We start from the raw sequence: 20817 nt of genomic DNA on the forward strand, positions 1-20817 counted from the left end.
CTTTCATTGGTTTTGTCTGCCCTTACTGCAGACCCTGACACAATGTCTGATGGAATTTTCCTGACAGTCCCATTAGAGATCTTATTATTATAAACCATACGCTGACCCCAAAGTAGAACACTGTATAAGATGCTGGAGTGTGCATAAATAGGTGGTCTGTAGGTCAAGGTTCTGCTGTAACTTTCTGTCTTTGCTCTTCTGTGTGACCCATCCTCTTAACATTAATAAAATAAAAACTCAAAGGAAATCACTATTATTTTTTCTTGTATCCACTTGTTCCCCTTGACCCTGGCCTATAGTTTATTGTGTGCTGTATTTTCATTGGCCTTTACTAGAGAACAGCTGGAAACAAGAACGAAGAGAACTTCCATTTTCTTTGCTATAATCGACAGCCTGTTCTAGCGCACTAAGTATGGGACTAGGAGCCAGGAATTCCTGAGTTTCAATCTCTGCTCCGGCAATGTATTATTTATTATTAATCATGTTTATTACAGTAATACCTAACGGCCAGCCAAGAATGGGGACCCATTGTGCTAGGTGCTGTACAAACACACTGGCTGTGCTGCCTTGGGCATATATAGTCTCAGTGCCTCATTTACCCCATCTGTAACATGGGGATAAGATGGAGTGGAGAGGCAGTGAAGAGGAATTAGAGTCTGTGCAGCACTTTGAAGTCGACAGGCACGGCCCACTGATGGATTTCTGGCCAGGCCAATGGATAATACTTTCTGTCATTGCAAAATGATAATCATAAGAATATAGGGCCTGATTCTCAGCTTTGTTGAAAGCCCAGATGCACAAAGGTATTTGGGCACCTAAGCCCCAGTTTTGGCTGTGCTGCGATCCACAAAACTCCCACCAAACCCTAATCCAGACACCTATGTGTTCAGGATAAGAGCTCCCAAAGCGCCCATGTTTCAGCCTCTGGCCTCACCTGCTGCTGTCTCCCTCTAGGCCTGTGGCTGCCTATCTGCAGCCTCAGCCCCAAAGGGATCCATGAACCGGGGGATTCATGAACCAAAGGGATTCATGAACAACAGTTGTCTGGCTATGGCCTGTGGATAATCCAAAGTCTTGCAAATGTATCTTAACATTTCACAAGCTGGTCAAAAATATTTTCAATTTTGATGGCACTTCAGAATGAATGGGGTTCATTTTCTCCGGTTTTTCAACAAGCTCTAATATTTATTTGCAGCCAGGAGCCAGACTCTGCTATGCAGCAGCTTCACCCGCCTGTCTTACCCTCTGCTGTTAGGCCGCCGGGGCAGCAGCCAGCGCTGCTGGAGCACTGCTCTCGTAGAGAGGATACCAGCCCCTCCAGCTCTTCCAGTCTGCTCAGCAGATCCTTGATGTCAGGGGCAGCTGCACAGCCACAAGCCCGGCGGGGGATGTTGATGCGGTGTGTGAAGACAATCTGGTTCCCCTCATTCACTGTGTGCTCCTGGTAGGTCTTGCTTGGCTCAACCTGGGGCTTCAGGTCTGTGTCCTCATTAGCTGAGTCCAAGTCCACAGAGCAGAGGGAGCCCATGGGTACGTTAATGTTGTAGACATGGTTAAAGACCACAGACTGGTTATCCTCTGGCAAGGTCACGTTTAACCCGGTCTCCCGCTTCTGCCGGATAATTCTCTTGATGAGCCCACCGTTGACATGGTGGTGTAGCAAAGCTATGATGGCACAGGTCAAAACCTGCATAGGAAGCCCCATGGTGATATTCGGCTCCTTTGGGACACTGTTGGTTCCTCAATGCCGTTTTGCTTTCACCGTCCGGAGAAGAATTTGGAGAGCCAGCTCCAAACAAAATTCGATTTCTCCTCTCTTCCTGCTGTACTTTCCCCCTATAACGACAATGAAAGTTGCACAGAATGGGTTACTTCTGCACCTCCCAATTAAAGATCCACAATACTGAAAGCACAGAGGCCTGATAAAGAGTTCAGGTGCACCACTGCTGACATCAAGAGCCAATCAGCTTCAAGTCACTGAGCTTGCATTTAAACACCACTACAATCCATCCCCTTCCGTCCAAGACCCTGGTGCACTTGCAAATGAGTCTCCATTTTACAAGTGAACATACCGAGCCACAGAGAGTTTAAGTGATTCACAGGACCAAGAACGGAAACCAAGTCTGCTGACAAAAATTCTACCCACAGTGCACACATGTAAATTCCATTGCTGACAATGGGCACTGTCCATGTGCACTCAAGGTAAGAATCCGGCCCCCTGAAAGGAGTATTGTGAGCAGTAAGTTTGGGGGCTATTACTGAAGGATACTCTGTTTTTATAAGGGTGAGAAGCAGAACTAGTCAAAACACAAAAATCAAGATGACTTCCTTTAAAAACAAATGGAAATTCTACATTTTGATGTCATTCTAGTACGAAACTAAGAATCCCTCCCTCCTCTCACTCAACAACAAAGTGGTCTCAGCCTAACAAGCATCAGGCCACTTGAGACCTAAATCATGCGTCATCCAGCACATCACAGCCACTAAGCCCATTTCAACTATTTCCCTTTATTTACAATTGACTTGGGGGGGTGAGGGGTGGAAAGGGGATCAATGTCAAGACTTAATGTGTTTCTTACATAGACCCCCTCCCCCAAAGGAATATGCTTATGGCGGTGAAGTAAATGTGTTCTCAGATGAAGAGTCAAGCTTATGGACTTTGATATCTTCTTCACAGCCACACTGATTTACATTTGCTAAGGATCCAGGCCATTGTACTGGGAGAAATAGATATTAGTTCAAGTGTAGCAGGTATCTTGCACTGTGCTGAGCTACATCAATCTCTCTGAAGGGTAGGAGACCAGACAGGTGTGCGGGGGAATAACTGGGAGAAGAAAAGAAAAGAAAGAAAGAAAACAAAACCCCGTTGATATACCTGAGCCCTTCAAGAGAAAGAGAAAGCTTCACATTGACACAGGTGTGAACAGGTCTTTTCAGCAACAGGTGACTCCTTTCACCAGGCACCATTTTCCGATGTCTGATCTTTCAGCAGCTATCCATAAAGTACCTACTTTTAGCCACGGCGACCTGGCTGGGCCAGAACAGTCTTTCCTACATGTCATTCTCTTTTTAATTCAGAAAAAAAAAAGATGTTGAGGTGAATTTCAGGTGGGCTGAACTGGAGAGCAGATAAAAAAAATAACCGCCCCCTTCCCCCCAATCTTCGTCAATTCAGAATTAGCCCTTTTTCTCTCAGACTGACATACTCAAAGAGCCTGCTAGGCAGGCTATGCAATCACTCCCTAATAAATACCTTAATTTTTGTGCTGCTTTCCACTCCCAGAAAAGTCTGGTTTAATGGATAGATCAGTGGTTGGCCCATGACTAGATGTGGCCTCTCTTTCTTTGTGTTGGTAATTGCCCAAACAGCAATAAAGACTCTGATACCCAAGGTTCTGATGGCAATAGATATCAGCTGGGTAACCAGCTTCCATGTCCCTTTGCCTCCCATGAAGTGTAGAGATCAATTTTGTTTCCCCATGCAATTCCACTGGCTTTTATAACAGGAGGACAAGAATACCCCAGCCTCCTTTATCCAGCTCCATTTTCTGCATAGACAAAGCAGAGCTCCCAAAGAGTGAACTTTATATCTTTTTATTAGGAAATAAATCAGAACCATACAAGGTGCAACCGCATCTCGTTCTCTGTCTAGTAAACCATTCAGCTTTGAATCATTCTCCGGCACTTTTCCTGTTTGTTCAAAAGTGTTTGAACCCAGCTTCTGTGCTGGAAAAAGTCACCTGGTAAATAATAATAGAGGTGGTCCTGAGCCAGACACTCCCACTGGTTGGTGAAGTTCAGATCTAGATCTACATCTCAATTTGTGACCTAGGCCCATCTGTAAATGGGGCTTCGAGTCACGCAAGTATCCCTACTCAGGATAGTGCTTAAAAACAGGCTTACTTCATACTAGTGCTTGAATTCCAGTGAAGTCAGGATTTACGTAGATGTTTAAGCCCTTTCCTGACTTACACGGCAGTTTCCTCTTGAGGATCTCAAAGCGTCCTACAAATGATGAAGCTGAGATCCCAGGTACGCTATGTATTTTACCCCGAGACCTTGATTGTCTCAGAAGGTATCTGTAGGTGTTTGGAGTTTCTTGGGAGATGTCTGTGTCAGATGTTAGCCATGTCTTGCTCAGTGTATAAGCAAAATTATTGTCCAAATTGACAACAAGATACTGACAGACAAAAACCTAGCTACATTTAGGAACTGGCTGGTGAAAGGATCAACAACAGAGTGAAGGCTGGGATATAGAAAGGGGTCTTAGGCATGTTGATCTACCATCTTTCCTGATGTCTTCTGACTAACCTTCAGCTCGCTAGAATGAAGATGACATTATAGGGATATAATATTGACCTGTGTGTATTAGTTTGGAACACGCAGGGAGGCAAGTAGGTGGACATAAGTAACTGGGTTATTAAGCTTGCTGTGATTACAGCTAAAATCCAGCCTTTAGTATAATTCCTCCCACTAGGCCTCAAACTAATATAACAGGCACCTAATCATAGCAAATAGCCCAGTTCCTATGGTCCTCTACTTGCTCCCATGCATGTTCCAAACTAGTAAACAATACTCACCGGTCAATATTATACCCCTATAATGTCATCCTAATTCTCATGAGTTTAAGGTTAGTCAGAAGACATCTGGAACGTTAGGCATCCAGCTCCCAACAGATTTCTAAAGGTTTGAGCACCTAACTCTCTTAGGCCTCTTGCAAAATCCCAGCCTAAAGGGATATGGATGCAGTCCAATGCCCATTGACCTCAATGGGAGTTGAATATGGCTCTGTGACAGTATTAATTGTGTCTTTGGAATGTGGCTGGAAACTGAAAAACCTGTTTTCTTAGTGGGCCACTGTCGCTCTACTGTTGAAGAGTCACAAGATCATATGCAAATTTATTGGAGGTGCATCAGACCGAATCAATTAAGCCTCCCAGCTGGAGGATGACACTGGAAGACTTCATCCCTACTGACATCTTTTTGACATTCTTCAGGGGTGGTCTGGAAGAAGCACTCCACGCTGCCTGGGTCATGGTCATTGTGCTTTGAAGCATAGTGCAGGATACCAGTGTATCTTGGCTGATTCAGATCAGGTGTTTCTTGTCTGATCTGACAAGGATCCGGCTTGGGGAGCCGAGTTCCCCACTTGGATCTGAGATCTTTCCTAATCTAACAGGCAATTTCCACACAGTACTTTATCTATTTTTTGGCTGGAACAACAAAGGCAACACTCCTTCCTGCAACTCCCACCCTTTAAGCATGTTTACCCAACAGTTCTGGCCACTAGTGACCACCCAGGAGCAGACATTTAAAAAAGGAGAGATGTAAGCCAAGCAACCTGCAGCATTTGCTCTTTGTTTTCCTCCCTCAACCCCCCCTATGATGTTTCTTGTTGCTATGCAAGTCAGCATCCAAAAGTTACAGACATAATTCAATGTAGATATCTCCTAAATATTTCTCTCTATAGACCTCAAGGGTTGAGATATTTTAATGTATGGCAGGTTATAAAGCTTGAAAGAATTTGCAGAAGAGGGCCCAGATGCAAGAGCCCTTATTCATCAAGTGCTCAATCCCGCCCTAATGGGGACAAAAAAACTCAACAATGATTAGGTAGCTGGTGGGTTGACCCACAGCCCATCATGCTGACTAATACTGTTTCATTGTTTCTTTATGCTCCCTCATCTGTCTTTCTGTCTCCACTTGCTGTCTCTGCTTGGGTATGTCTACTCGAGCTGCAGTCACACCTTGTGATTGCAGTGTAGCCATACCCTGAATCTTATGAGTACAGGTTGGCAGGCAAGCCCTTGATTGGTAACCTCTAGCAGAACCACCTGTCATAAATATTCTAAGTGTATTATTTTTGTTACTCGTTACCTTAGTTCTAGACACAGTACATCTGAAAAAAACAACCACCAGGAATGCAGTTTGCATTTTTACATGTTTCTATTAAAGATAATAATTAGGCTTCTTAGCTAAAATGTAATGAAATCGGACAAACATTTTGTTTTTGATTGGAAAAATAATCCCATCTGGATTGCAGGGTTATTTTTTCTTTTCCCTTTCTTCCCATTCTTCACTAGTCTGTGTACTTTGCTGCAGACTTCATCCAGCTAACATAGAGTAGAATCATTAAAAATAGCCACCACAATACAAAATGCATTATAGGCATAATTCTCTTTTGTGCTCTACACTGTGGGATAGACTAATGCCTAGTCTACACTTGTTTTGCATACAGAAATCCCATTGATCTAATTTAGGATTTCTGCATGGAACAAATGTGATGTGTAAGGACCAGGAGTTGGGGCTAAAGCAATTGGTGGGGGAGGGGAAAAGGGAAGAAAAATATATGGCATAGGAAATACAAGGCAGAATATTTTCTAACAATTTTTCTAACCATCTTCTTAGAGACGAGCTCTTTAGGGTAAGGTATGAATAAACTTGAGCCAGTATTTTAGCCTCTGGTTAGGTTGGATATATCAGTTTACAGATCTTGTAATAGCTTGACAAACAGACATCGGCTTATAGCACCCAGCCTGAATCAAAGACTAATGTCAGATAAACACACATTCGGCCTGATTCTCCTCCCACACTATTTTCACAGTAGTATTACTCCATTGACTTCAGTGCTCAGTCCAGCCCATTGCTCGTAAAGCTGACAACACTGCTTAACTGATCAAAGCCATTCTCTTTACTTCATATTGAGTCAGATTTTCCTGGCCTCGGGTCAAATTTCCAAAAGCACCTAAGTGACTTCGAGACTAATTCTCATTGACTTAAATGCCTAAGCCGAAGGAGCTTTTGAAAATGTCACTCCTAATGTCCATGACCAGCAACTAAGTCACCAGGATTGAGGGTGCAGGAGGAGTTAAAACACAATCCTCTATTTCAGACCCTCTCTACTGGCAGGCTGAAGATATTGCATAAAGTTTTAACAATAGAGTTGCCGTGGCGGTAGCGTTGTGCAGAAGATGGTAGAGAGTCACTGCGGACCGTTTTGTTTTTCAAGAAAGCCATAAGATTAAGTGTGACAGTAACCTGACCCAGAAGTTACAACAGCCTAAGCTATTGCCTCAACATCACACTGTTAGAACCTTGGACATATGCTTTAGAAATTAAGTGAATTGCAGCCAGGCATTCAAAATACAGAGCAGAAGCCATGACCAGAGTCCTGGTTTTTAACTTAGGCAGAGGGAATGCTAAAGCAACTATTAACATGCAACTGGACCAGCTGAAGCAATGAAGCACGGTAGAGGCAGCAGAGTTAGCCTCTGGTGGAGGATGAAGAAGCTTGCATCAGTTTCAAACTAACCCCTCTGGCTGACTCGGAATTACTATTGATAGGGTTCAGAAGAAAATACGTACACTTCCCATGAAAAAATGACTTGTTGACATTTGATGATTATGAGAAAAGAAATGGGGGAAATGCCTGAAGAAACACTCCATAAAATATTGATCGCCATCAATGAATAATAAATAAATAATAATAATATATGATGGAAGGGAGACGGACTCTCCATAATACCGAGAAAAACAGCACTTTTCTTTTACATAGCAGCACCTTACCTCTGAGGATCTCAAAGCATCGTAGTTTTTTGGTTGTTGAAAGCTGAATTTTTTTCACTTTTTTAATCATAGGAAACCTATGTTTTTAAGTGAAAATGGAAAACAATATTTACGATGATTGCAGAACCCAGAAGTCCTGACTCCCAGTGGCTGCTAAGGAAACACAATCTATTAATACTTTCCAAAAAAGAAATTAGTTGGAAGCTACCAGGTTTGAAGAGAAATTTATGGTCTCATAGCTTATAATTCTAGAGTATCTTTTGGTCCATTTTGTAAATTCAGAAGGAGTGGCGGGACCATCAGATGATGTCTGGACACATGGCGATATAAGTATGCGAAAAAGAACATTGTGCGGTTTTAATCAAGGCAGATTGCAGTGGGTGAGGAACTGTAGGAGGTAACAAATCCCTCTGCGGCGCCTGCACTGAAGAAGGCAAAACCTGAGACAATTTCTTCAGACACCTGCCACATGTCATAACAGGGAAATTAAATTCACAGATGTGCACACATACATTTAGACCCATGCTGACACTTTCACTATCCCAAGAGGATTGGAACAAATAGTGTCAACATATTTTATATTTCTGCATGTTTTGTTAAAATCTAGAGTGAAAACATTGGGCTAGGTCGTCAGCTGGCATAGAGCTGGTTACACATATTCTGTGGCACCCATTGGCATAGGAAGCATAAAATGGTGCACTTTGTACTCTGTTAACCACTGACTCCATAGCAGCCCTCTGAGGGTTATCAGGACTCAGGACTTCTCAAACGTGCATCGGGGTTAATTTGGCTCCCAGTTACCCCAAGGATTGGGGTGCATAGAAATGGCCAGCTGTGAGCATTGGTGTCCCTGTCTCTCTGTCTCTTTCCACCAGACAGGCACAGAAGACTCATACTAGGAATTGCCCTGCTCTGGGATATTTTCCCTTTGGGGACTTGGGAAAATGGTAAAGCTCAGGCACTTTCTAATGTGGTGCGAGTGACCTCATTCCCAAGGATTAGCAACTGAAAAGTGGCTGCCAGGGTGGATTTTCACAAGGAAGAGCTTTAAAAGCCTCAACCCAACTAAAGGAAATCTGCTAATATCACTGCTGTGCCAGGGCCCTTGACCTTGCATCATCTTCTCGAGCATAGGTAGGCCAGGGAGTAGAGTGTATTGAAATGTTTTAAAGAATGTAAGATGCAGCCAGGCAACAAGTGAACAGTTCTGAACTAATCACGTCTCCTCACGGCTGCTGTACATTTAAGCCTGGAAAAATACTCTCTCTTTCCACCTGAGATGCCAAAGGACCCAAGAACCTAATGGGAAATCCTCAGTGAAAAGCAGACTAAATTAAATCACTCCAGGGAGCTGACATGATCATTTGTAACAACAGTCCTTGACTACCTCTGTACTGCAGCCTCCCAAGAGCGTGGGGGGACTACCAATGCAAAACCATTGCATCTTTTCCTTTGGCTGCCATCTGATTTGTTCTGAAGGGGAAGGTTTTTAAGAAGGATAATTCAAGCCACTTCAGAAAGCCTTAGTGAGTAATGGACCATAAGGATGTAGTGAAACTGTGTGCAGTCACATAGCTCAGCATCCAGCAGCTCCCAATGTTTTCATTGGGAATCTCTGGCTGCTGAGTTATTTAGACTATCCAGTAATTAGTCCTTCTACCCTATGGAAAACTCTTACACTGTGTTGAATGTCCAGAGAGGAAAAAGGGAAAGCAACAGTGTGTGTGTGAGAGAGAGAAAGAGAAATAGTGATTCCCACACAGAGAAGTTCTATCTAAATATTGATCAGTCTGTGATGTTACACCCCATATTCTTCATAGAAAAATGGTTATAATATGAATATGGCCTAATAAAATATATTTTACAACTGTGTGTGTATTTGGGGGAGACACACCAGACAACGGGCCATCACAGCCTTGACGAACCATTAGGAGGGAACAATAAGACTGCAAAGATACTAATCTCCCGCCTTGGTCAGAGGCATCCTGGGACATAGCTGTGTCACAACCAGGTGAGCTGGTCCTGTCACCTGATACAAAATACCACTTTGGACATTGCTGGTATTTTTCCTCTGTAGGGGAATGGGGATCAAACAAAGGATTCCCGCTTTAGGTAAATTCTTTTTTAAGGGCTGGGGAGGAAGTTGATAGGAACTCTCCTCCATTGCCTACCCAAGCAGCACTGCTGAAAGAACCTGAATGGACAAAGGAACTAACCTGAAGGGAAAGGCAGGGGTGAGTCTAGACTGAGATAGGGATCCAGTCTGCAAGAAAAAATAACTAGAACTCTAAGCTACTGAAACTCTGCAACTTACCTAAAACAACATTTAGGGTAAAAAATTACTTCTTGAAATCAGTCTCTTTAAGATCTTAAGCTTACTGTGTGTGTTTTGTTTTATTTGCTCAGTAATCTGCTTTGTTCTGTTTGCTATCCCTTTTAAGTACTTAAAATCTGCCTTTTATAGTTAATAAATCTGGTTTGTTTATTATTAAACTAGGTTTGTGCAATTTCTAATGGGGGCAATAAGTTGTGCATATCTCTCTTCACTTTGAGGAAAAGGGTACCTTTTTATGAGCTTTTGCTGTGAAAATCTTTCTATACAGCACAAGACAGTATTATTTTGGGTTTATTCCCCAAAAGGGGTGTGGCCGTGAGTGCTGGGTGAATCCTCTCACACAGAGCTGACTTCAGTCTGTGTCTGCAGCTGGGTGTGGCCCTACTTGTGTGTGTGTGCTGCAAGAGGCCGGACAGCCTAATTCAGCAAAACCAGGAGAGTGAATCCAGACTGGTGGAACAGGAGGGGCTCAGTGAAACACCAGCACATCAGGTGGCACCTTAAAGGGGGGCAACTCGTCACAAGGTCCATCAATTCCTATTGGCCAGGATGGGCAGGGATGGTGGCACTAGCCTCTGTTTGACAGACGCTGGAAATGGGTGATAGGGGATGGATCACTTGAGGATTATCTGTTCTGTTTATTCCCTCTGAAGCACCTGACATCGGTCACTGTTGGAAGACAGGAGACTGGCTAGACGGACCTTTGGTCTGACCCACTATGGCCGTTCTTATGTTCTTAACCTACATTTAACCAAGGGTAGTTCTTTGTTCGCCATACAGCAACTGGACCACACAAAAAGGTTTGGTTTTCCACTTCCTACAACCTGATGAGCCTAGTTCTTTAGATCAAGCAATATAGACGGATGCTTTGGATCTAAACAGTTTGAGTTCTATCTCTGTGGACATCATCATCAAGTAACTCTCTTAGGATTCAGAGTAGCAGCCGTGTTAGTCTGTATTCGCAAAAAGAAAAGGAGAACTTGTGGCACCTTAGAGACTAACAAATTTATTTGAGCATAAGCTTTCGTGAGCTACAGCTCACTTCATCGGATGCAGGCGGCAGCCAGTTGGAAGGAAATTATATTTTCTCAGTTTAGGCAAGGACGTCACGTGCCATTATGTTATCAAGTGTCATCTTGGATTAAGCCCCAAATCAGCCAACACTCTCTTAGATGTGGTGACCCATTTGTGGGGTAATGAGTCAAAAAGCATTGCCGTATGAGGTGATTTTCATGAAGTGGCACACAGTGGATCCAGCTGCATCAGACAGGAAGCAAGAAAAGCTTGGTCTCACATCTTCATGGTTACACAAACTGAAAAGCAGGACATGCTAAGTCCAAGAAACATAGCTCTGAGCTTGCCCTGGGCACTAATATGGGGCAAAAACACAGGGACATGAGGAAAGCAGTTGGGAAAAAAGGAAGAATGGATGAAAAATTCATTCACTTAACTAAAGGGATGGGGGGGCTGAAACTGCAAGGCCCCCTGTGGGCCCTTAATTCCTGTTATTACTAGAATATTTCAGTGATGCCCAGAGACCCCATAGAAGAGACACTTCCCTGTTCCAAAGAGCTTGCAGTCACAATGGACAAGGAAAGTATTATTATTCCCATTTGAAAGATGGAAAACTGAGGCACACAGAGACCTAGGGCATGTCTACACTGCCCTGCAGTTTGGACTCTGGGGGTGTGAACTGCAGTGTGCACCAAATTGCTGTGCTGTAACTCCTCAGTGTTGCATGCAAGTAAAAACTTAAAGGTCCTGAGTTTGCACTGACATAGTCCTCTACAAACAGAAGTACGAGTGTGAACTAGGGACCTTTAAGTTTGTGCCCACAGCATCCACATGGGGGAGTTAGAGCGCAGCACTTTGATGCACGCTGCCATTCACACCCCTGTAGTAAATACAAACTGTGGGGCAGTGTAGAAATGCCCTAAGTGGATTAACCAAGGCAATGCAAGTCTCTGACAAAGCTGGAAATAGACCCAGGTGTCTTCAGTCTTACTCCAGTACATTAAAACACAAGACCACCCTTTCTGTCTTGCAGCTGAGGTCTTAGCCTCCTACAGGAGGCACTCAGAACCTCTCAGTATCAAGCCCAAGTTCTATGACCTCATTTTCATGTTCCTGCCTTTACAGCTTAAATAGCTCTTATTTGAAGGACAAATTGAGGCTTTTGTTTGATGTGGATAAATGTCTACAATGAAGGGCTTTGGCTACATTCTGCAGTCATCTGTTTCACATCTCGCTTTGTCACGGCTCTTACTGACTCACATGGTCACATTTACAAAGGTCCTCCTTAACGACTCCCAGATCTTGTCCATTTTCCATGGACAGAATGGAAAATGATTTGCACCCTCAATTTGTGATTAATTTTTGTGCAGCAAAGGAGATGTTTTATGTGCAAAATGCATCCACCATAAACGTTGGTGGTGCAATTATGGAAACCCCATTCCTTCCAAAATGACTTTGAGGACCTCCTTTCTCAACGACCAGTCCCTGGGCCAGCACTGGTCCCTGAGATCTCCCTGACGCAGTTTAGGAAGGCAGCAATCGTGTCGCTAGTATCGAAAATGTTGAGAAACACTGTGCTAGTGCGCTTCAGATAAACAAAGGAAGCTGTGGGAAGCTCTAAATAGGCCCTGATGTTTATGTTTATTGCTCCCAGGGTCTAGGGTGACCAGATGTCCCAATTTCATAGGGACAGCCCTAAATTTTTGGGTCTTTTTCTTAAATAAGTTCCTATTACCCCCCACCCCCATCCTGATTTTTCACACTTGCTGTCTGGTCACCCTACCAGGGTCCAAACCCAGTCTCCATATCAGAGAGTAGCAATATAATAGTAGTAAACAAACTCGTTTTGACCGATCAACTGCCTGGGATCTTGTTCTAAGTGCAGCTCAGTTGGACCTAAGGATTAAGCTCCCAAACTCCGGGCACTGGATAATATTTGTCCTTCCTCACACTGGCAGTACTTCTAAGTACTGGGCTGTACTTATGCTCCCAGGCCTCCAACACTGGATTCTATTCATCCCCCTCTACTAAAGCAAAAAAGTCACAGAAGGCTTTAGGCACACAACTCTGACTTTGGGACTTTGGGCAATTAGCTGCTCTTTCTGCAGCTGAAAGTCTCCCCACTATTTATCAGCTTGGGTTTTTACCCTTTATCTCATTTGGTAGCTACTGGCTTTGGAAACTCATTCCTATCACTTATGGCTGTTCTTGTTCTACCACTCACTTTTTTTCAAATAGTTCTTGGCCGTTTTCTTTCCCCTTGAGCAATTTCTTGTGATTTCAACAAGGGAATAGCTGTACGGTTTCTGCTTTACAGCTCCTACTGTGTATCATCCTGGAATTAAACCATTAAGATTAATATTCACCTCCATCCCTCCCATCTTGGATGAAAAGCAGCATGCAGAGGAAATTTTGCCAAGGGTGTTTTGGAACGAGTTTAAATTAATTGCTTTGTGTACAATTTTGAATTTAGATTACAAAGGCATCAGCGGGACATTACCATGAAGGGGGAAAAAAAACAACAACTAAAGCTAACGTCCGTAAACCATGCGAAAGGAACTATAGTAAATTCTGAGTGATAAAGCACACACGGATCCCTTTGAGAGACCAAATTACTGTAGTACAACAGCATTTTCTAATGAAACTAGAATCTATTATTGCATTCTAAACCACTGGTTTCAGGAGGTTTGTACTCTCAACTATAGAAACTCATCCTTGGCTTACCCTTGTCATTCAAGATCCCAGACAGAGAACATATATTTCCAAATTAAACGGTCGGTTTGGCATTTTTTCAATAGAGGCAGTTTGTGGATCAGACATGGGTTTTTTCCCCAACATCACCAGCACAGAAATCATATTCAAATCTATAAAATATTAGATTTGATGAGCAATTACTTGCAACTTAAATAGAAAATAAAGCTAACTGGCCAAGATACAGTTGGGAAAAAATGACAGTAGAAAATGTGCATTAAATAGATTTCATAAAGGCTTTTAGTGCACGCTTCTTTGGGGTTCATGATGCTGATGAGCATCTCAGGTAAATTCAGTCTGACACCTTAGCAGTCCATCAATTTCACTGAATTCAGAGGAAGGTTGGTTTTGGGGATAAGGCACTAACCTGGGACTCAGGAATTTTGGGTTACTTCCCAATTTCTGGCATAACCCTGGGCAAATCAGTTAAGTTCCTTTGAAAATCCAAGCCTAAGGGAGTTAGGCACCCAAATCCCATTGAAAATGAATGAGAGTCGGTTGCCAAACTCCCTAGCACCCTTTGAAATGTTCAATCTTTGATATCTCCATGGCTCAGTTCCCGATCTGCACAAGACGAATGAAACTGTTTGGTTCAGGGACTGGCTCTTACTGTATGTATGTACAGTGCCTAGCACAACTGGACCTTGATCTTAATTGAGGGGCCACTAGGTGCTACTGTAATACGAAGAAAACTAACAATGTGCCTTGGCGTAACTACAGATAGTGACAAAAGGGTTAATAATATTCAGGGTACACCACCTAAAGAGGTAGCTAATACAGAAGATAAGAACAGTGGTGCAGAAGGCAGATGAGATGTCTTTGGAAAACATACACTCTGATAGTTCTTTCAACACTGAAATTGACTCCCATGTGGTTACGACTGCTGGTTATAAGATACTCTTGTTAAAGCCTCACCTATGTAATTATTTATAGAATAGGTTGAAATGCTTCCTTTGGAGCCATTCCAGAATCTGGACACTCTTGGAGGAAATTAAACAGATCTGTGTTTAACATTATTAAATTGAGATTCGCATAGCAGTAGGGCTTCATGCTGCCATGTGGGAGATCTTGGTTTGAATACTATTCTGAATCCACCGCAATGCCCCCAGTGCCAGAGTACTGGAGGAGCACAGATCCACTCCCCAAAGACAGGGGGATGCTGAGAGGGGTTTCCTTCCCCTTTCCAACAACTCTGGCTGACTGAGGAGTAGCATTCTGCCAGCATGAGCACCAAAAAGAGCCCATATGGAGTCTGTAGCGTACAGGATATTAATCCTTGCCTGTCCTTCGCAGCCTTAAGGATAGCAGGTGTGATGTGGTGTCCAGAGCATGAGGGAATCCAGATTGGATGTTGATAATCCATTGTCTGTGTGCACACCTATGTATGAAAACTCCAAGAGCAGCAGCACTCTCTCCCCTTCATAGTTCAAACCATCTGAACTGTGATGGCTTTTGCTCTTTGACATGGACTGCAGGATTCCTGCCTGTCTGGATTCATCCATCAGGAATTTTCTCTGATCCCGAGAGGACCGAATTTGGGGAGATAAGTTTCCTACTTAAATTTCAGGTCTTTCTTGCCCACTCTTGCCCAGGTGAGCACAGAGCAGAAAGGATATGTGCCAGGAGACACTTGCTGGGCACACTCCCAATCCTTGTGATCAGGGAGCACAAGAAACATTCCTGTCTTGTGCCTATAGCAGTCCTAGCTTTCTCGGAGCTGGTGAGAGGAGAGAGAGGGTGGAAACTATGGCCCCTACCCCTTCTTTGCACCAGCCAGCAAATGCAGTGGAATAGTTGTTTCACCCTTCCAAAGGATGTAGCAGCAATTGCACACGTACTGCTCTGCTGGAGTCAATCAGACACATATCCTCCTGGACCAGCAGCTGGGTAGTGTGCTCTGCAGTGCCCCCTATGGAGGACCGTCATTTAAAGCTACACTTTGCCCCCTAAGGTTTTTGGAACTCCCCATCCCCCTAAACGAAATTCACAGGCCTGCCTTGATTTGTTGTAACTTATCAACTCTCACTCTTAGGGCTAATTCTGTGAGCCCTCACTTAGGCAACACTATCACTGAAATCAATAGGAAAGTTGACAGAGCAGAGACCTGCAGAGCAACAGCATGCATTAGGGGCCCAATGCAACATCCATCAAAGAACTCCTGGGCCTGATCAACTCAATGGGAAAGAGCTTTAGATGTATCCTTGAATCTCCAGCCTGCTCTTGGCTTGCATCAGACCCGTAAGGTTATTTAAACACAGTTGTTTTGCATCTAAGGTTTATGTTAAGAAGCATCGGACGTGGCATTATGTAGTAGTTATGTTTAGCCATCCACATTGTGGTCCATTTCTAAACACAGAAATGAACAAGCTTCTAATAACTCCTCTCTGATGCCACTAGAATTAAAGACAATTAATTAAAGCTCTGGATAAATAGAGATAATCCTTAATGGACGTGGCTCCATAATTCAGAATTAGCTCATAACTTGGGCTTTGATCTCTTATGTAATGCATTGCTAATGGTGTATAATTAGAGTGAAATAAATGATGCGTCTCAGTCTGCGTTACTTCATTAACAGAAGATGGCAGATCCATTGCTTTATAGTGGTTCCCTGGGCTCCTTGCTATGCAGAGACTGGCTTACACCAAATATGCTTCCAGCTCTCAACACAGTGGGAAATTGCCATGCCACTTCATTGCGTAGTCTCTGTCCAAGCACTAAGATATGTTCAATTACAGTAAAAGACTTTTTTCCCTATTCTTAATGGCACACTTGTACAGTCAAGGCTCTATGGAGCCTTGCCGAGCCTAGGAGCTTGGTGTTCCATACCGCTCTCACTCATGCCCAAGTTTCAAGCAAAATCTGGATCCCCATACCCAAAGGCTGGGATTTGCAAAGCCCCTGGGTGATTCAAATACCTGGTTGGCATCCAAATCCCCTAAGCCGCTCCTTCAAAAAAAATCTCAGCCACATTGTATGAGTGTCAGGGGACACTAATGCTGACAGCAGCCCACACAGGCAGTCAGGCAGGACCCTGGCTTTGCATCTCTCCCCATGTGTGCAGGAGGAGCACATGCTGCACCGTGGTAAAAGGGTAGCTGGTGCTGCTGCGTGCACTCCCCCAAGAATCCACAGAGGCACTGTACCTGAGGTTTCAATATTCCAACCAACGAAGTCAATAGGGCCTGACGTGCTCTAGGAACTGCCACTGGTCCTCAGCACCTCCAGCAAGGGTAGTGGCTGTAAGCGAAGGTCCCTGGAGAAGCCTGTGAATGCATGGCAGGGAATCTAACTAGGGAGATCTTCCTTGCTTTGCATTTCCATACATATTTGATCTCAGCACCCAAGGAATACATTCATAAAGCCTTTTCCCTACTGGGGAGAATTGGGGGGAGGGGAGCAGGAGGGGATGAATGAGCATCCTTGCAAAGCAAGCCTACCATTAATTTTAGGTGAGCAACCAAGTCTGAATTCATGTAATCAAGTAATCCTGTAGATGAGATCATGTGTTCCTCTGAAGGGGCTTCTTTGTGCCTCCGCGATAGTTAGCAATGCTTTGTCTGTTATCAAGCATTCGATTCAACTCACAAAAGCAGGGTCTTTTAAAAAAGTCGCAGGAAGAAGCGAATAAATACATTGGATTTTCTTTTGGTTTGTTTTATTCAATGTAGGCAAAGAGCAATCAGATGGGAAAGGGGACACAAGAAAGGGTTGCATTGTTCACAGACGATCAGCCGTGCTCAAAATCCTAATCTATTTTAGGGGTTTCTATAGCGCCCATCACCGTAGCAGATAACAATACACATTTATATAGCACATTCCAGCCTGAAGGATCTTTCCTTTACAAATTGTACACCACCGCTGAAAAGAGGTCACCTCGCAGTTGGAACACAGCATTTTGTCTGCACTCGCAGAATCTGAATTCAAACTAAGGATTTGGGTTTTTTTTTTGAGGTAGATCAATTGCAATTTGCCCAACTTGTACTTTGACCTTCACACTAAGGTTAACACCTCTCCTCTCAGATTGGAACGAGAACTGGGTGAATAAAGGATTTTTTCAGGTCTGAAGTAAAAAAAAAAAAAATAGTTTTTGAAAATGAAAATTTCCAAACATTTCAATAAATTGGGGAAAAAAGATTTGGATCAAATGAAATATTAAATTTCAATCATTTAAAATATTTTTGGAATTTTTAAAAAAACAATCAAAGGAACTTTTTATTTCAAAAGTCATTTAAAACAAAAAATAAATCAGAATGTTTTGAAATTTTCAGAATTGTTTGGTTTTCCCTAAACAATTTGGCAAAAGCAGCACAAAATTTGCAAAATGTTTTGGTGTTGCCAAATCTGAATTTTTCATCAAAAAAAAGTTTCACAAGAAAATCTGCACCCAGCTGTAATTGAAACGCTGGGATGTACATCTCGGATGGCTTTTTCAGCAGCATAGTGCCCTTTAACACCAGGCTGGGAACGTGGCTCATTCTTAAGAGGGAAGAGAGAACCATACTGAATTGCTATCAGCACTTCCTACAACATCTCGCTTTTCCTCCAAGGAGTAATGTCTAAGTCTTTACTCAGGTCCAGCCATGCTTAGCTAATGAGGTCTAACAGGATCAGAGTCCCAAGCAGTGCAGAAAGTAGTTTTACTATATTTTACCTAAAATGATTCAGGACAAAGATGCAGGGAGGTTGTAAAACACCTGCTGTTAAACATTTGTACCTAATCGAATTGTTCCACTTCACATCAGTAATTTGCTGTTACTCTTGGTCTTTACTGGAAAAACAGAATTTACTTGCCTAGCTGCTGTATTAATTTATGGGTTTTTCCTGTCCTCATCACAGTGGTATCAGAGCACCTCATTAGGAAGTGAGTGGCTTACCAGGAGCTCCATGTACAACTAGTGCCTGGCGGTAATCAGTCTACTACAGAGTTATGGACACCACATGATCTCACCGTGTCACTTTGCTGTCATCACACTGTGCTACTGTACTTTGCCATTACCACTTGTCTTATTCAAGGGAAAGGTCCAGCTCAATCATGATGGAGCACTGACAGATTCAAAACAGTGTTGTCAATCCACAATTTTATTGTGTGTCTCATAACATCCGGAGTTCTCTAAAAGCCCCAGCTCCTGAAGCCATGTGGTTATTTGGACATCTCAGCTTTAATTTAAACAGAAAAGGAAGTTCCAACCCTCATGGCTATAGAGGAAAAGCTTAAAAATGTGAATACCAGCAGCTCAAAGCCAGAAGACAAAAAAGAACCACATTTTAAAAAAATTCTCCTGATTTAAGTCAATCTGCTGTGTGTACCAAGCTTTCTAATTTCATTGCATTGTTTTGGAGTGTTAAAAATGTCCTTCTCTTTTCTTACCAAATGCTTTGGGCCAGCTGGTGAAAATCAGCACAGCTGAGTGCCAGTGATTTACCCAAGCTTGGAATCCATCCCTTTAACAAAAAAAAAAATAAAATAAAAAACTCCCCACAATTTCTATATGAGACAAAATATGGAGTAGATCCTCAATTGGTGTAAATGGGCATAGCTCCACTGAAGTCAATGGGATGATGCTGATTTATTCCCAAGGAAGGGATGGCCATGATTGTTTAAACTGCTTGCTGCTCCTTGCTGGCTTAAGTTTTATAAATCAGGACATAAAAATGCAGTTGCAATAAAAAAATACAGATTTTGCAAATCGGGGATTACTTCCAAACTGACAACACAGAGACATGGATCTTTGTTTGAACTCTGAGTGGAGAATTAAGAATTAATGTTCTTTTTGGAGTGGTATTTTTTTTCCTTATATCTTAAATGAAATTTACAACATCAGCCCAGAGTGGTTTGTGTTCTGTTAAACAGGCTACGTGTGCAGGGGAGAAAACATGCTCCACACTTGACCTATGGTGTCCATATATCTGCTGTGACACATGGAACAGAGTGCAGGGTAGGGAGTGGCATTTAGCTCACTTCTGTTGTACAGTGGATTTGGGGTTTTGCAATGTACTAGAGACAGTTCTTTCTCCCAGCTCCTCTTCTGAGGTTAGAGGATGAAACACTTCAACTCATCAGGCTAGGCAGTCTGTTGCAAACTGTTTAGAAAATTAAAATGCAAAGGAAATTGGAGTTGAACTGACATGTACTGCAGCTGAAGCAAAATGGTAAGACTAGAGTTAAAGTTAGGTTGCAGGGTGATGCAGAGACCCCTTCTGTCATTGTAAAGCTAAAACATGAACTGAACTCACTGGTGGATTGAGTTCTCCAGTTTCAGACAAGCTACCACTGGTCAATAGTCTAGATGAGAGCTTCCCAACTAGAGGCCTGCTCAACTGTAACCAGAGAAATAAAGCTGGTTCAACATGCTGGAGTCCCCAGACAACCATTTAGTGTCAGCAGGAAACATAAGCCCTGGTTTAGTAGCAGCATGATCTAATGGTTAGAAAAGGGGATTAGGATTCAGGATTCCTTGCTTCTATATTACTGTCTCTCATAGCACTGTGTAACTTAACCATTGTGCCTCTGTTTGCTCATTTACAAATTCTCAAAGGGGAAGTGTGACTGAATGAATGAATGTTCGTAAAGTGCACTAACAACCTCAGATGAAAGGCACCGAAGAATCTCCTAACTCACAGTTAGATGCAATATTCAGGAGCACTGCAGTCATGCCAGTAATTATATACATTAGAATAACTGGAGTCTGATTTCCCCTATAAGGAAACTTCTTTTATTCCCACATGCTATCTATAGGATGGGTTATCTTTTGCATCTGGGAGGAAGTGGAGAAAATATGGAGAAAATAAATGGGCAGCATACCATGAAACTGCCTGGATTTAGAATTTTTGGTGGAACAATACTAGATCGAAGACTTTGTTTGGAGCCAACATGTGGTCAGGAGACCAGGAAAGATGAATTAATGGAAATAAGTGATAATACTAACAAAACCCTACAGCCTTTGGGAACAATGTGTAGCAGGAATAAAATCCAAACTTTGCATTTGGAGCTAATATTTTACATTTACCCAATGCCTTTGATCTCAAAGAATCCCCAAGGTCTTTACGAGCTGAGCATAAGAATAACTTCATATGCATGTGCACACGCAAAACACACCCTCACTCTATGGTGAAACACATCAGCTGTTTAACAGCATCACTGTTGTGTAGTG

The 20817-nt window shown here is 42.8% G+C and overlaps 1 protein-coding gene across 20 annotated transcripts in view; it reads right to left on the bottom strand.

The window, feature by feature from the left end:
* TNC (tenascin C) overlaps positions 1-20817 on the bottom strand; it is a 107324-nt gene that overhangs the window by 56367 nt on the left and 30140 nt on the right. For all 20 annotated transcript variants that reach the window (XM_043499098.1, XM_043499092.1, XM_043499094.1 and 17 more), the window contains one exon: positions 1243-1836. In XM_043499098.1, coding sequence (XP_043355033.1) covers positions 1243-1705 — 463 coding nt within the window. In that variant the 5' untranslated portion in view covers positions 1706-1836. The remainder of the gene's footprint in view (positions 1-1242; positions 1837-20817) is intronic.

Source organism: Dermochelys coriacea, chromosome 16 (assembly GCF_009764565.3).
Source record: "Dermochelys coriacea isolate rDerCor1 chromosome 16, rDerCor1.pri.v4, whole genome shotgun sequence".
Lineage (NCBI taxonomy): Eukaryota > Metazoa > Chordata > Testudines > Dermochelyidae > Dermochelys > Dermochelys coriacea.